Source organism: Lissotriton helveticus, chromosome 3_2 (genome assembly GCF_964261635.1).
Source record: "Lissotriton helveticus chromosome 3_2, aLisHel1.1, whole genome shotgun sequence".
Taxonomy (NCBI): domain Eukaryota; kingdom Metazoa; phylum Chordata; class Amphibia; order Caudata; family Salamandridae; genus Lissotriton; species Lissotriton helveticus.
The window spans coordinates 136178812-136192590 of NC_136062.1; the positions used below are offsets into that span (position 1 = coordinate 136178812).

General features: G+C 41.3%; 1 protein-coding gene across 1 annotated transcript in view; it reads left to right on the forward strand.

Moving 5' to 3' along the window:
• Window positions 1-1634: 1634 nt before the first annotated feature.
• Window positions 1635-13779, forward strand: part of LOC144826511 (threonine--tRNA ligase 1, cytoplasmic-like) — a 249352-nt gene continuing 237207 nt past the window's right edge. Inside the window, exons 1-3 of the mRNA XM_078684931.1 lie at window positions 1635-2054; window positions 8714-8785; window positions 13101-13285. Of these exons, the coding sequence (XP_078541057.1) occupies window positions 1686-2054; window positions 8714-8785; window positions 13101-13285 (626 nt within the window). The 5' untranslated portion in view covers window positions 1635-1685. The remainder of the gene's footprint in view (window positions 2055-8713; window positions 8786-13100; window positions 13286-13779) is intronic.

Genomic DNA, 13779 nt, shown 5'->3' on the forward strand with positions numbered 1-13779 from the left:
TCCCTGTGATGATTACTATGTTCAACTTTTGGGGAACAGTTTTTACGGCCTCTGTCTCTTTCCCTCAGGCTCCGACCTTAAATGAGGTGTGCCGGGATTTTCTTCTCCTGATTGGTCTCTTGCTGTTCCTCTGGCTCTTTGAAGTTCCTTCTCCACATCAGCCGGACGAAGACCTCTCCGGGGGACTCCTTTGATGGATTGTTTACCTTTATGTTGATTTACTTATTCTTGACTATGGACAAAGAAAGAGGAAGTGTTCACCTCTATGACCCTATTTATACCTTGTCATACTCTATGGTTACCCTGTGTTTCTGGGTATTGTAGTTGTTTTCTTTACTGCATTTTGATTGGCTGCTGTTTGTCAGTAAAGAAATTGAGTAAGCATAATCCTCGCCTCCTGTCCTTAATAGAATTGAAAATTCTTGGCACGAATGTTAGCAAATTTTCCACTGTCACTGGACCGATCAATTTAACCAGTGCTTCGTTGATACGTTGGTTAACCGTTTGACAGCCAATCAAAATTGAAGTAAAGGTGAGCCAATCGGTGTGATCACATGCGAAACACACAGGCAGACTTCAATGACGAATCGTAAGAAAAAAATGGGCTTGAAGATTGGCCAATCGCGCTTTATAATGGTTTTTTTTTTTCGACGTACCTCATTCACGGAGAAAGGAGGAACTGAAAGTCCTACCGGGATTCTCTCGTAGAAAAGATCAACTGGGTTGGAGACAGCCGATAAGTCCTTCTCACGATCTTATGAAGTGGTGAAAATTAAGAAAATCCTTTTGCGTGGGTGTGGATGGAGTCTTCTAAGATCCCATCCTCGTCGCCAAATGTGGTAAGTACAAATATTCCACGAACTCCAGTGAATTAATAAAGTAGTTTATTCCATAGTAAAACTCCACCCAACGTGCGATGCATCTCCTCAATGAGAAAGCCCAACGGTGACAAAGGAAGACGTTATGGCTTTCAGCTGAACAGACACGTCGTGCCTGGATCATACATTTGAAACACAACACTTATAAGAACAAAGAGCGCAATGACTGCGCGAGGAATAATTAACATAGAACATCAAAACAACGCGCGCTGAGCAATGCATACATACCACTACAACTAGTTACATTATTGTTGCTTATTGCTACATATGGGTATTAAACTGGTACTATTGAGGCGCAACCAATGCCCAGACAATGTTAACAAGTTCGAAAATGCCAAAATAATGAAGTAATGCGATCACAAAATATGTCGCATTATGGCGTATAATTTGCCTTTTCTTGCAGCATACTTGCTCACCGGCTGCATAACTTTGCCCTCCACTGCCTCATAATTCCAGTGGCCATGCTTATAACCTATTTAAGGCATGGTCAAACTTCTTAGTATATATATTCCCACACTTGGTGAGGAACGCCCCTCCTTTTCCATCCTTGGTATTTAAAACTCAGTAATGGCAAACTCTTCACAATTTTTTTTTTAAATAGTTCGTCTAATTTGACCTTTACGATATTATTGCACATGACTAGATGAAAATTGTAAACATTTTTACTGCCCGGTAAAATGAAGATCTGGCCATGGATGTCACGTGTGAGCTCTGGTGCCACTTATGGTGCTCGAGCACTCGCACTCAGCGCGTGGCGCCTGCAGCTGTCGACCCCTATGCGTCCCGTGGGAGCCGCAGCCGGTCCCGATGCACCCCAGCCTCCGCTCTCCCCGCCTCCCTCTCCCCTCCCACAGCAGATCCCCGCCTCCCTCGTCTCCGGCCGGGCTCCCGGCTGCTGCTCTGGAGGCCTCCCTGGACACCATGGCAGCCCACATGGCCTCCCGTCTGGCCGCTCAGGAGGAGGCGATCCGCCTGCTGACCGGGGAGATCGGCCGCCTGACGCGGCAGGAAGAAGCGGCCAGCAGCCCCGGGCTGGAGCTGCTGCGGGCCGAGAACGAGAAGCTCCGCTACCGGATCCTGCATCTGCAACGCAGCCTGAGAGCCGAGCAGGAGGCGGGGCATGGCAGCCAGGCCTCACCGGCGGAGGCCGCGGTGCTCCCGGCTGGCGAGAAGCAGGTAGGGTGGGAGGCGGAGCCCTGTCCGGGGAGGTCCCTGCACCGGCATGTCACAGCCGGGGCGGCAAGGAGACCGCAGGGTGTTGGGATGCTTTTTAACACCCAGTCCTAATTTGACTATTAACAAGAGAACAAGGTGGCATGTCTGACCACAGGCAACGTGTGTGATGGAAAAATAGCAACGCATCATCTCTTTACATGCGGGGGGCTCCAGAACACGCCAGCAAGAGGCACTTTTGCGTCACAAGAAGGGGGAGTGACGTTTGCCAATTGACTTGAACGTTATTACAGAAGTTGAAAGTGAAAAAATAATTTAAGGGATAAAGTACCCCCTGCGGCAGTGCTTGAAATGGAAAAATAGAAGTGCAGGTACTCTGTAACCAGAGTACCTGCTTGTTTCTGAGAAGTGTCGGTACTCCCCCCCCCCCCCCATTAGAAGTGTTACGTTTTTCTTAAGAAGAGCAGGTACTCTACCTCTTAAAATAAAAAAGTGCTGGTACTCCGTACCGGCCCATTTAAAGCACTGCCCTGCTGCACATTAAAAGGATATTGCAAGTCCTGAGGAGTTCCATAATCCTAGAGGAACGAACGATACCGAAGGCCAAGTTCTTTATAAGGTTATGGAACTCCAAGCTCCCTTGCAATATCCTTATCATGTACACCAGTGGGTACTTTATCCCATATTATATAAAGTCGCCCATCACCTTTCCATCAAACCTCTTAAAGCTTTTCTCTATCAAAGGAGTGCAACAAATGTTTTCTCTCTACTTGTAATTGTAAGCTATTAAAATAGAGCAGAATAAAGAAAACCAGTGGTCTGTTTTTGTTGTTTTAAACAGCTGCTTTAATTGTGCTCTGTGAACTCGCCTGTCTTTCCCCTCAGCCGCTGGCTCTGGTAGAAGGTTATTGTGATGTAAGAACTCAACTGTAATAACTTATAATAGTTAAGTTCTGACGTCTTTTGTTCTTAATCGGCGACTGAGTGTGTCACTAGTAGCTGAATATAAAGAGATTGGAGACCTGCATTTATTCAGGGATTACTGAATCCCATGTATTATATCAAAAATTAATAGTTTAGCAGTAGTGTCAGAATCTAGGGAGAGGTCTGTAGGCCTGTGGCGCTCACCTGTGTATTATTAGCGTGTTCTAAATATCAATAACTGAGAACAGCTGTCATGATTTTAATAGTCAAGTTGTCTCTCTAGTGAAATAAAGATGCATTTTCACTCTCTTTGATCCAATTGCACTACCCAGAAAAATGTGCTGCCGTCCTCAAATTGGGCGTCAGGTCAGGGTTCTGAAGCTCCAGTTATAAATGCGACTCTGATATGTATGTCATCTATTGACTCCACATTCCCCCTTATTTGAATAGTGTATTTGCAACAGTATGTTCTGCTGTAATTGTTTTTCTTAATTATCTGGCCCATGTGTAGTCTCGCTACCAGGGAAGCACTGGCTGGATGGGACATATGCTTTGATCACTTTCTAGTAATCTTTATTACTCCCAAGTTGTAGCCTTCCATGGCACAGCCCTTACTAACGAGGCTTCTACTGCAGTGCATAGACCAGGTTAATTCACTAAAAACACAAAATCAATGCACTATATAGCAAATAATGCCACAGTACATTGATTTAAATGAGAGACTAACCCTTCTATTTTGTCATAATAAAGCAAAATAATCGTCAAAACTATAAACCATATGAAATCAAACAGGGGATAATTACTTAGCAATTAAATAATTTAATCCAAACCTGCAGAAAGAACATTTCTACCAAATGTTCCAGTCTATAAACCTCAAAACTGCAATTTGTAATGAGATACAAATGTATTTGGGGAAGCCCAGGATCCAGCATTACAAATTATCTTTAGTATATACTCCTTTGTATGCTGCCTGGGAGGTAGATACCCCTGTTCTTTCTTATCCTGGTGTTGTTATTGTAGTACTTATCCACTCAAATCATAAACCAAAAGCACAGTTTGTTTTATCCATCTACTCCAAGTAGAACAAAATGGACACAACCCTTTATTGGGAATGCCATAAGTAATTAAAAGAATTACACCTTCCTAAAAGCTGAAGTGCAGAAGGCATTGATAGATATAGCTCTATGTACATTTAGCAAATGCAGAAACCGTCCCATTTATAGGGAAAAATGGCAAGATAATCTCTTCATCTGAACAAAACGAAGGCACCACATAAGGTAGAAAAGCTAAATAAGTTCTTAAAACCACCCTGTCCGGAAAGAGTTTAAGATATGGTGCCTCAACCAACAAGGCTCCAATTTCTCCCAAACACTTGCCTAATGTAATGGGATATAGAAAAATAAACCTTACAAGTTAGGGCTTTAGGCGAAACAGAATCTAGTGGTTCGAAAGGAGACCTCAGTAGAGCTCTGAGAACCAACAGTAAATGCCAAGAAGGGATTGGAGAATGATAACAGGTCGCTTGTTAGAAAAACATGAAGGCGTAAACATTTCTGAAGTAATTTGTGAATGAGAATGTGTAGTTTTACATCTAGAAAATCTAAAAAGGCGAGGAAGTTGTCCTGCCATATCAGAGGGAGAATCATTTGATAAGTTATCATCTGGAAAGGTCTACTCTGGAGATAAGTGCTTTGCCTATACAGATTCTGAATTGGTATTTATTCTCCTGAAGGTTTATTTACCACAAAAATAATGGCTAGGAAGACTTTCCCCACTATGAATAAGGTACTGGAATTATTGCCTTTTTTTAATTAAGTCTTGAATTCCCTGTAAGATTGCTCTCTTTTTGAGGGTTCTGAGGTGCAAGAGTCATGTTGAACAAATCCTCTTGTGTTTCCTGAAATTGTATTCTGTTAACAGCTTTGGGTATGACAACGAACCGTTTGTCGGTTATTAAACTTTCCCATTTGTCGTAGAAGTTAACTGGCCCAGCATAGTCAGGATTTTTGGGAAAAGCATTGAATTGATCCTGTTGACTGAGACTGTAATTCTTCTGAGGAAGGGGTACCCCACAATTCCCTCCTTCCTCAAAAGGCTGTGAAAATCCTCCATTTGCTTTTTGTGGTCCACAAAATCTTCACTATGTTTTTGGTCAACAAAACTTCACAATATAGAGACTGAGTCTACTAATATCATCAGTAAATGTACCACATCTAAACTCCTAACCTTTCAGAGGTTTTGATGTTATCGGTTATCTCAAACATGACCACTCCGATTCCCAAGGAATACATGGGAACAGATCTAACCCTTTTGTTTGTCACTTTTGCAAGCCCCTCGTGTCGCAAACAAAAGTAGGAGAGTACATTTTTAAATGTTCATTAAAAAGATCTAATCTTTGTAAATAATCCACGGGCTGCACTTATTAAGCAGATGGAACATATCATTGCTATAAGTATTTTAAGGAATGGTGAAAAACACAAACAATTCAACCATGCTAATTGGTCTGAATGTGTCTCCTATTTATCACTAATACCTCTCTCTACACTAGCGAGAGAATCTCGAGAGTACCCTTCTAACACACCTGTTAGAATGATCTAGCCCCATACCTTGGTATAATGTGTCAGGAAATCGGCCTCGGTGCACTAACCAATGCTTCTATGTGCAGGCCTGCACACTTCTCGTACAATGCTATCTTCTTCTCAGGATGAAGGTCCGGGCATGCAAGGCTGCATCTCAGTCACAGCAGCTTCCATAATGACTCTGGTGTGAAGGGCCTCACAGCGAAACCAGCATGGATGTTGTTTAAATAATAAAACACCATCCTTATTGTACTGTGTGAGAGGTACAGTACACAGTCTTTAGTTAGTCGGGAGAGAAATAGTTGTCTCCTGTGAGCACACAAATATAACAAGGTCATCATGTTCTTATATATGTGACCCTGGAACTAATTGTGCAGACTACAGGGCGACAATATCTACTAGGAATAAATGCATACATGGCACTACCTTATACACTCCAATATAAATGGGAAGTCCCGTTTAATTAATTTTTCCATTCATTATGTTTAGGCTCTGTGGATGAGCAAAATACATTTAGAAATGTTCTATTTTCATCCTATGCTAAATCTGCAAATTGTAAATATGTTCCTTCGAGACCTATATAAATCTGGTTGAGGAGTATTTTAAGTTTTCCAAACCTGTTCTTTTTTTTCCTGGGCATTCAGCCCCTTAACGTTAAGCGATACTACTTTCACCTCAGCCAATTTGGTAATGTATTTGCTCATTCCAGCACCCACCATCTCATTTATCACTAAAATAGTATGTGCCTCGCTGTCTCTGATAGTATGGTTTGCCTTTACATTTCTCACATTAGTGCCTCTTATATTTGTTCCACTCAGGTGTGTCCTTCCCTTACCCCCAACAAATAAAGGTATACACCTTAACCAACTTCTGGAAGTGTATTCTTTGTTAGAGGTGAAATCCTTACCCACTCACAATCTGTAATTAAATTAACAGTTTAGAGTCCAACCTGCAGGAGGTCCAGTTTTCTATCCGTATAGCCCACAGCTTATCAACCCCCTCAACAACTGATGCAGTTGATTCTTCCAGGGACTTGTCTCACCTACGCAGCCTTACCAAACCCACCCCACCGCTACTTACGCTCATTCGTCAGCCATTCATTGTAGCATCAACTTCATTTAGCAGCAATTGTTCCCATTTTCTGTTTATTTCCCTCTCTATTCCCATATATTTGATTCCCCTGCCATTTTTCAGACCTTCTTTGTTTGTCAGTAATTTACACTTGCTTGGCCCTTGTCAAATCTGGCTTCCAGTGGTTTCAGAGATTTTTTATTTTTTTGAGCTGGCTTCTTTCTTTTTGGCTTCAAAGCGAACATTGACGTCACCTTGCACCTTCCTCGCTTGGTGAACCGCAAGGCTTTCATAGTCCAAGCTACCTGGGTCTATAATTGAGCTTTAATGGCAGCTGCTGCTGCACCACACTCTTCAGCTGCACTGGTGTTTAGCAATGTCATAAAAAACTTTGCATGCTGGCTCACCATTGAATTGTACATGTAGGGAGATTCTTCCTGCAATTACAGCGTAGCTGTTTTCGTTGGGCCATTGACAATTTTCTAAAGCCAGGGAAGATAGTGGTGAATTTAGGTTTAAGGCACAGAGCTGAGTACTGATAGACCAATGTATGCAAGTTACCCCACGACATGCTTGATGATAGTTGTGTGCTGATAACCGAGTGCCTAGGAGGGCACATCTGTTAAAATGTAGCACTGTCATTAGACTAGTGGCATGGTGCAGTGTTCATGCCCTAGTGCAGGAGCTTTCATTCAGCACCCCTCGCGTCTTGTACAGAGTAGCGTTCCGGTTCTTTGTGTGCAGAAGTAGGTATCTGCTTAAGCCTAACTTAAATGTGCTGCTCATCCTGACACTTGGTATGAACAAAACTTATTAAGTGATCCATACCTGTACATTACTTCACCTTCTGTTGTTGGCATCCATCATCATTGTAGTTCATGACTACAGTAAAGTATTCCATGTTACACGCACGTGCTCTGTCCTGTGTTACTATCTCATAAAAACTTTGGTTTCTAAGAGGCATAAAAGCAGCATAGAAGGCTAACGAGCAGTTGAAAATTCTGACGAGATAATCATGTATTGCTCTAAAGTTTATATCTTTAAATAAAGTCCGCACACAATCGCTCCCAAAAATATTACACATCTATACAATTATTATGGTTAAAAACCTCATGAATATACAGAAAATAAGTGAAATTACGCCGCTCATTCAAGCATAAGGACCCCATGGTAGGCAGATGATGTATACACCTGCTTTCTATTTGCAAGAGCCTGCTTTTGGGGTTGCTTCCATGTTGAGATAATGGGGTTACCACATCTTCAGACTGATCTATTTGATTAAAGAACATGCTACAACTGACTTGTTGTCCGCTCAGGAAGGTACACTGTTGTGGTGCTCAGTGCAAACCCTGCAACTTAAAGAGTGTTGACAGAAAAGGTAAGTATTGTCCCTACCGTCCTACTAAGGCTACTAAGAGAAAATTGCTGTTAAGCAACCCTTATGTTGGTGGTGTTTCACTATAAGTTTACTTCTAGTGCCTGCCTTTGATTTTAAGTGTCTTGATGGAAATGGGTTAAAACGAATTACACTGGTGTGTCACGGAGTCTATACCTTATTAAAAGCGCTGTTGTGTAGGTTACATTTTTATAGGCACTTACCTTTCCATGTTCTTTCATCTATTTTATTTTTAAATAACAAAAAAAACATGCCGTATGTGCTCTGTATCCTCCATTAAGTAGTGACTCGTTGATGTTTGAGTATTGTATTTCGAGATTGTCTTCCTCTTTGCGTTCATACATTGATGTTGTTCCTGACAAGTCTCACTTCACCTCTTTGGCCTTTCCATCATCAACTAATGCATTTACTTTCAGCTGTAAGTCTCTTTATTCCACATTGTTTGGTTGCATGGTATTGTAATTCTAGCATTCTAACATGAGTTTCTTGAGATCTGTGAGGGCCCTGGCTTATCCCTTTTTGTTGGCATCCACCCAAATCTCGAATAAAGTTGTGGAATGAAAGGGTGGTAATATCAGTATGGCCAGCAGGAACCTAGGTGGTATGTTATCTCTTGAAACTTTATGAACTGCGCTGAAGTGTATGGTCACACTTTTCATGTAAGTTTAATGTTAGCATTTTCCTTGTTTCAGAAATCAGCTCAAAGTAAGAAGAAAAAAGAGAAGAAAAATGAAAAGGAGGTTTTGGGTGATTCATCTGGAGAGGTATGGCAGGTTACCCAGTTCAGCTTGAAAGTGAGGGGAGAACTGTTATTAGGCAGTAGACATCTCCATGACCAGCAGCATCTTAGGAAAGTGGAAAGTCAGTGGCATTTTACGAGGCAAGACATGCCAGAAAACAGAGGTTTGATGAGAAAGTCTACCTATCTGAAATCCAAAAACTTAGAAAGCTGACTACTACAAAAGAACTAATTAACACTGTCCACCAAACCATCTAAACACCCCTCTGTCTGTCATGTATTTGTTTAAACATGAACCAAATACATCCTTATCTTAATAGACAAAATAAACTAATCTAGCCATCAGACACGTGACGATGAAGCAACATTCCCTGCCAACTCTTAAATATAGCAACTTCAACCCGCTTCAGGTCCCAAATGATTCTGAATAGCAGATAATTAGTAAAGCCAATATGCTATCCAGACTAGGCACATGTGGCATACCTCTGTAGTATTTAATGCATATGCATACTCCGGGCAAATTCTCTCTAGCTCACCAACCCTTCCATGATGCACTAAAATTAGGTTAAGTATTGCTCCTATTAAAGCACACTCACTTGACCCTACACATTAATACTGGTATTGGCCTATTAAAAATCAGTCCTTTTTTGGAAAAAGCCACTGGAAATTCTGTAGCTGACTAACTTTAAGATCAACTCAATCACAAACTTATTAGTAGAGTACCAGACTGGTTTCCACCACGGGTGCATTACTATATCGCTACTCTCCTGGAGTTTATAACCTCCAAATACTGGACGATGTTGCCTTTTGCTGGGTAGTTCTGTTGCATCTCATTGTTGTTTGATATAATAAATCAGCAACCTTCTGGAAAACACTTTGGTCTTTTACAGGCTTGGAGGAATGAGGTTTTCCTCTTGCGTGATCTATCAGAAACAGTTTGTCCGACGTGAGGCATCTAAATCGATCTCTTCCTCCAGTGCTTTTGACCTAATCGAAACGATGGCTGCTGCTAACATCACAGGAAAAACGTTGCAGTTTGTCAGAATGCAGATGACAACCAGCTTTACCTAAAATTATTCTCCAAACTTACATCCACGAGAATTTTAATCTAATTTCACTTGATGGCTGCTTGAAATCCATAAAATACATGCTTGTCTTAAGAATCTGCAACTTACATTTAATCCAGAGGTCCCTCAAATTAGCATCACGCCTTCATCAATGTCCTATGTGAAGTCATTTGGTTTCCTTATCAGTCCATGCTTATCTTTAAATATCAAAAACAAAATCTGCATAATAATCTCTGAAAAGCTGCTCTCCTCATTGCTGGCCCCACCCGCTCAGTAATATGAAGGCATTCATCACCGTTCCTAATTTCTTACTCGTGTACAAATGTTGTGCTGTAACAACTATGCACTGGAAATGGTCTACCTGTAAACACATGATGAATGGCTCAGCTTCCCTCTCAGCCAGCATCTGGTGAGGATTTTCCCTGATCTCACTACAGACGCCCCAAACAAAGGCCAACATGGTTATAATGCCAGTAAACTAGCTCAATGAGTTCATGGTCCTGCTGCAGAAATCAGCAGACACACACAGGTCATGTGACCTAAACCTCAGCAATAGAACTATTGAGTAAGAAGGGAAGGGGAGCCGCGAAGGGAATTAGGAAAAGTGCGTGGAGTTGGCAGTGTGAGGGCATCTCAGTAGAGTGAGTGAAAGCAAATGAGGAAATAGAAGGGATGAGTAGGAAAGTTGTGGTGAGAGAGCAGTGAGGTTACTGAGGGAAGGTTGGTGCCAGTTTGTCATCAATCCTTGAATATCTGTTACACACAGACCTTTAGTGGCAGACAGCTTGCATGCCCAGTAGAAGGAATTGGAGCAATATGTATGTTGGGCTCTGGGTGTCACATTGGATAATGCAGGTGCCCTCCTGGAGGTTACATATGGCCCTGGAGCCATTAAATGTTCTGTTGAATTGTCCACCTAGCAGAATAACAGCCATGCAGTTGCTGCTGGTCGAGATGGCAGTTCCTCCTTCCCGAGGAACATACTCTGGCATGTCTGACCAGTTCACCACCTTAACTATGAACATACAGGACAGGGCTGGGTGCTTCCCCAGGCTGGACTATGTCTGCCTCTGCCAGTTTTACACACAAGAGTCTTAGATGAAAGGCGGGGTTTAAATATGCTTACATGCACTCCAAATGAACTTTCATTCAATCTGCTGTTTCTGCTGTACCTTGAGGTCTCTATCTACGCTTTGGGGTGGCAGTAGGAGATTGCATCTGGTAGGGAAGTGTAACCTTGTATAACAGTTCATGCTCCGAGGTGAAGCAGATGCCCTCCAGAAAGCTTTCTCTATGTGCTCCTGCTGTTACATCCATAGTAGGCAATCTGCTACAGGCTCACTTTAGTCTTCTTGCTGTGAGTAATAGGCTCACACAGGCTGAGCTAAAATTAGACCTTTGCAAAACTAGCACATTTAACTCATTTTCCTTAAACTGTTGCAACTTTGTAATCTTTCATCAAAAGCGGTCGATCGTGGGTCCCTACACAATGCGACAGGAACGTCATAAACAAAAATTGGCAAAGCCAATATGCCACTTTTTGGGGGATTGCCAATTCACAACTGTTCGATTTGCCAATTCGATACAACATAAATATTGATACGTTATGCAATGCAACCTCCCGTAAAAGAGATTAAGGAAGATACACAAAGAGAATGTGAAGAAGGGGACCGAGGGGATGCCAATCGAGTTCAATCCATAGAAAATAAAGAATACAAGGGGGTCGAAACCAGAGCTCTAAGGATCACAGAAATGAGAAAATAAAGAACATTGGATTCAATATTTGTTATAGACTGTTAACAGACACTGAAAGTAGTGTTGTCAAGGTCTCAGTTTTGCACCTACCAATACATTTTACAACTAAATGGCCAAAGTGGATTTTGACATGTTCACACCAAAATTAAAACGTAAATTGTTTTTTCTAATAAACCAGTCATAAGGAAGCATGTAGCTAGCTATTCAGTGACACTTTAGTATAACTGATTGAGTTCTTTCAAAGTATAACACTATACGTAACATAGAATATACTGTATTTTATTGTGTTGATAGAGGTATTATTGTGACAATTGATACATTTGTCTTTAATAATGGAATTATTCTTCTGCTATTAATCATAACTCAAATGTTAATTTTGCTAAAGTAGTTGTTTTTTTATCTGACAGCCATGAAGTAGCAACTTTGTTGCAAAGTACTTGTTGGCTGTCTTTTCATTTAGCATTCGGTCGATGAACATTATTACCTTCACTCTTTTGATTTGATGTTGCTATCAAAATAAATTCCACCTCTTGAGGATCATGAACTGTTTATTTTGAGGAACAAACTTTTATCTCATACCATCAAGATTAAATATCCATTTATATTTTAAAAACTATGAGCTGTGGTGGTGAGCAATGCTAGAGTGGATGTGGTGAATGGGTTAAATTAGCAAACGCTGATGAAAGCAGTGATGAGGGTGCAATGGTGGAGCTTGGAGAGGATATGAAAGTAAAACAAAGATAAACTAAGTGTCAATGGCTGGGGGATCAACAGACTGGGGGGATGCGGTAGAAACAAGGAGAGCATGGTGGGAAATGAGTGGGAAGCAGCACATGAGGGAAGGAGCAAGAAAACCCATACATTTGTATAGTCTGCTCAAAGAAAAAAAGCAGGTCCCTGAATGTAAGCAGAGGAAGGATACAAGTCATCTAATCAAAAGGATAATAAAGAAGCTATGACTCTGAGAGGGATAAACTCAAGAAGAGTGATGAGATGCAAAAGAAAGCAAACCAATGGTTAGCAATGGTCCATCCCACTACCAGCTGTTAGTATTGGCATTGTCCAAAATAAGTCTCTGACAACAGACTGCAAAAGGCTATCTGCATGCAGGACTTTAAAAAGGAGTGGCACTAATGATGCTTGCAGATAGAGTAACTAGTGCTAGGTGTTTTGCGTTCTAAGTCGTTCGTTTTATACAATACAAAAATATTCCGAACGTCGCCAGCACTGTTACAGCAAATTAAGAGTATAGCTAGGGAAAGATTGTTTGCTCTATCTCGTCTGAGCCTTATCATTGAATATGCAAAGAACGTAAATAATATGGGAAAAGATTGTTATGTATTAGTTTAGAAAGAGATGCTAGTCTTGGTTTGGCCTTATATCTTATTAAAGATGCTCAAACTCACATGAAAAGGTCTACATGGGTTTGATAACTTGTTTGTTTTTCGCAGATTGTAAATTACTTTTTGATCATTGGCAATGGAAATGTAATTCCTGTGTATGTTTACATATGTATAGGGCACTCCTGGCTACATAGGAGATAGACTAAAGCTTTATGAAACATTGAAGAAAGAACATGATTCCCTACAAGCCCACCGAGCAGCAAATCTGAGCGAACCTATTAAGATCACCCTGGTGAATGGAAATGTAATTGGCGGTCAATCTTGGAAAACAACACCGTATGAAGTGGCAGCTGGAGTTAGGTAAGATAATACTGCACTATGGAATGAGGAGACCTGCACGGTGTTTTGCTAGATAAAAGCCCGTAGAGCGCAAGTGATTGGGCACCTTTGTACAGTTTCTATAATCTTCACGTTTGTGGTAAAATTCTTTAATAGTAGAAGAACACATAAATAGTTGTTTTTCTGTATGGCATTTCCATGTGCAGGCTTCTTTTGGTATTACTCAGCAACTGAACACATCTCATCACTTTTCAGAATCTTAACTGTACACAAACTGCAGATGAACATTAATTCATTGGACTCGCTGACTAATTTACCCTTTTACCTACCCAGACTGGCCTCTCTTGTTGGCTACCTCTCAACCAGATTGATCTGCTAATAGCTTTGTAGCTCATCCTTCAGTTTTCACAGGACATTGTACATCATTGGAAAATTACGTATGGAGCTGTGGTGTGGGGGTTTCATATTACCTCTCCCATTCAGGTGGAAGAAAATCTGATACGCAGACACATTCT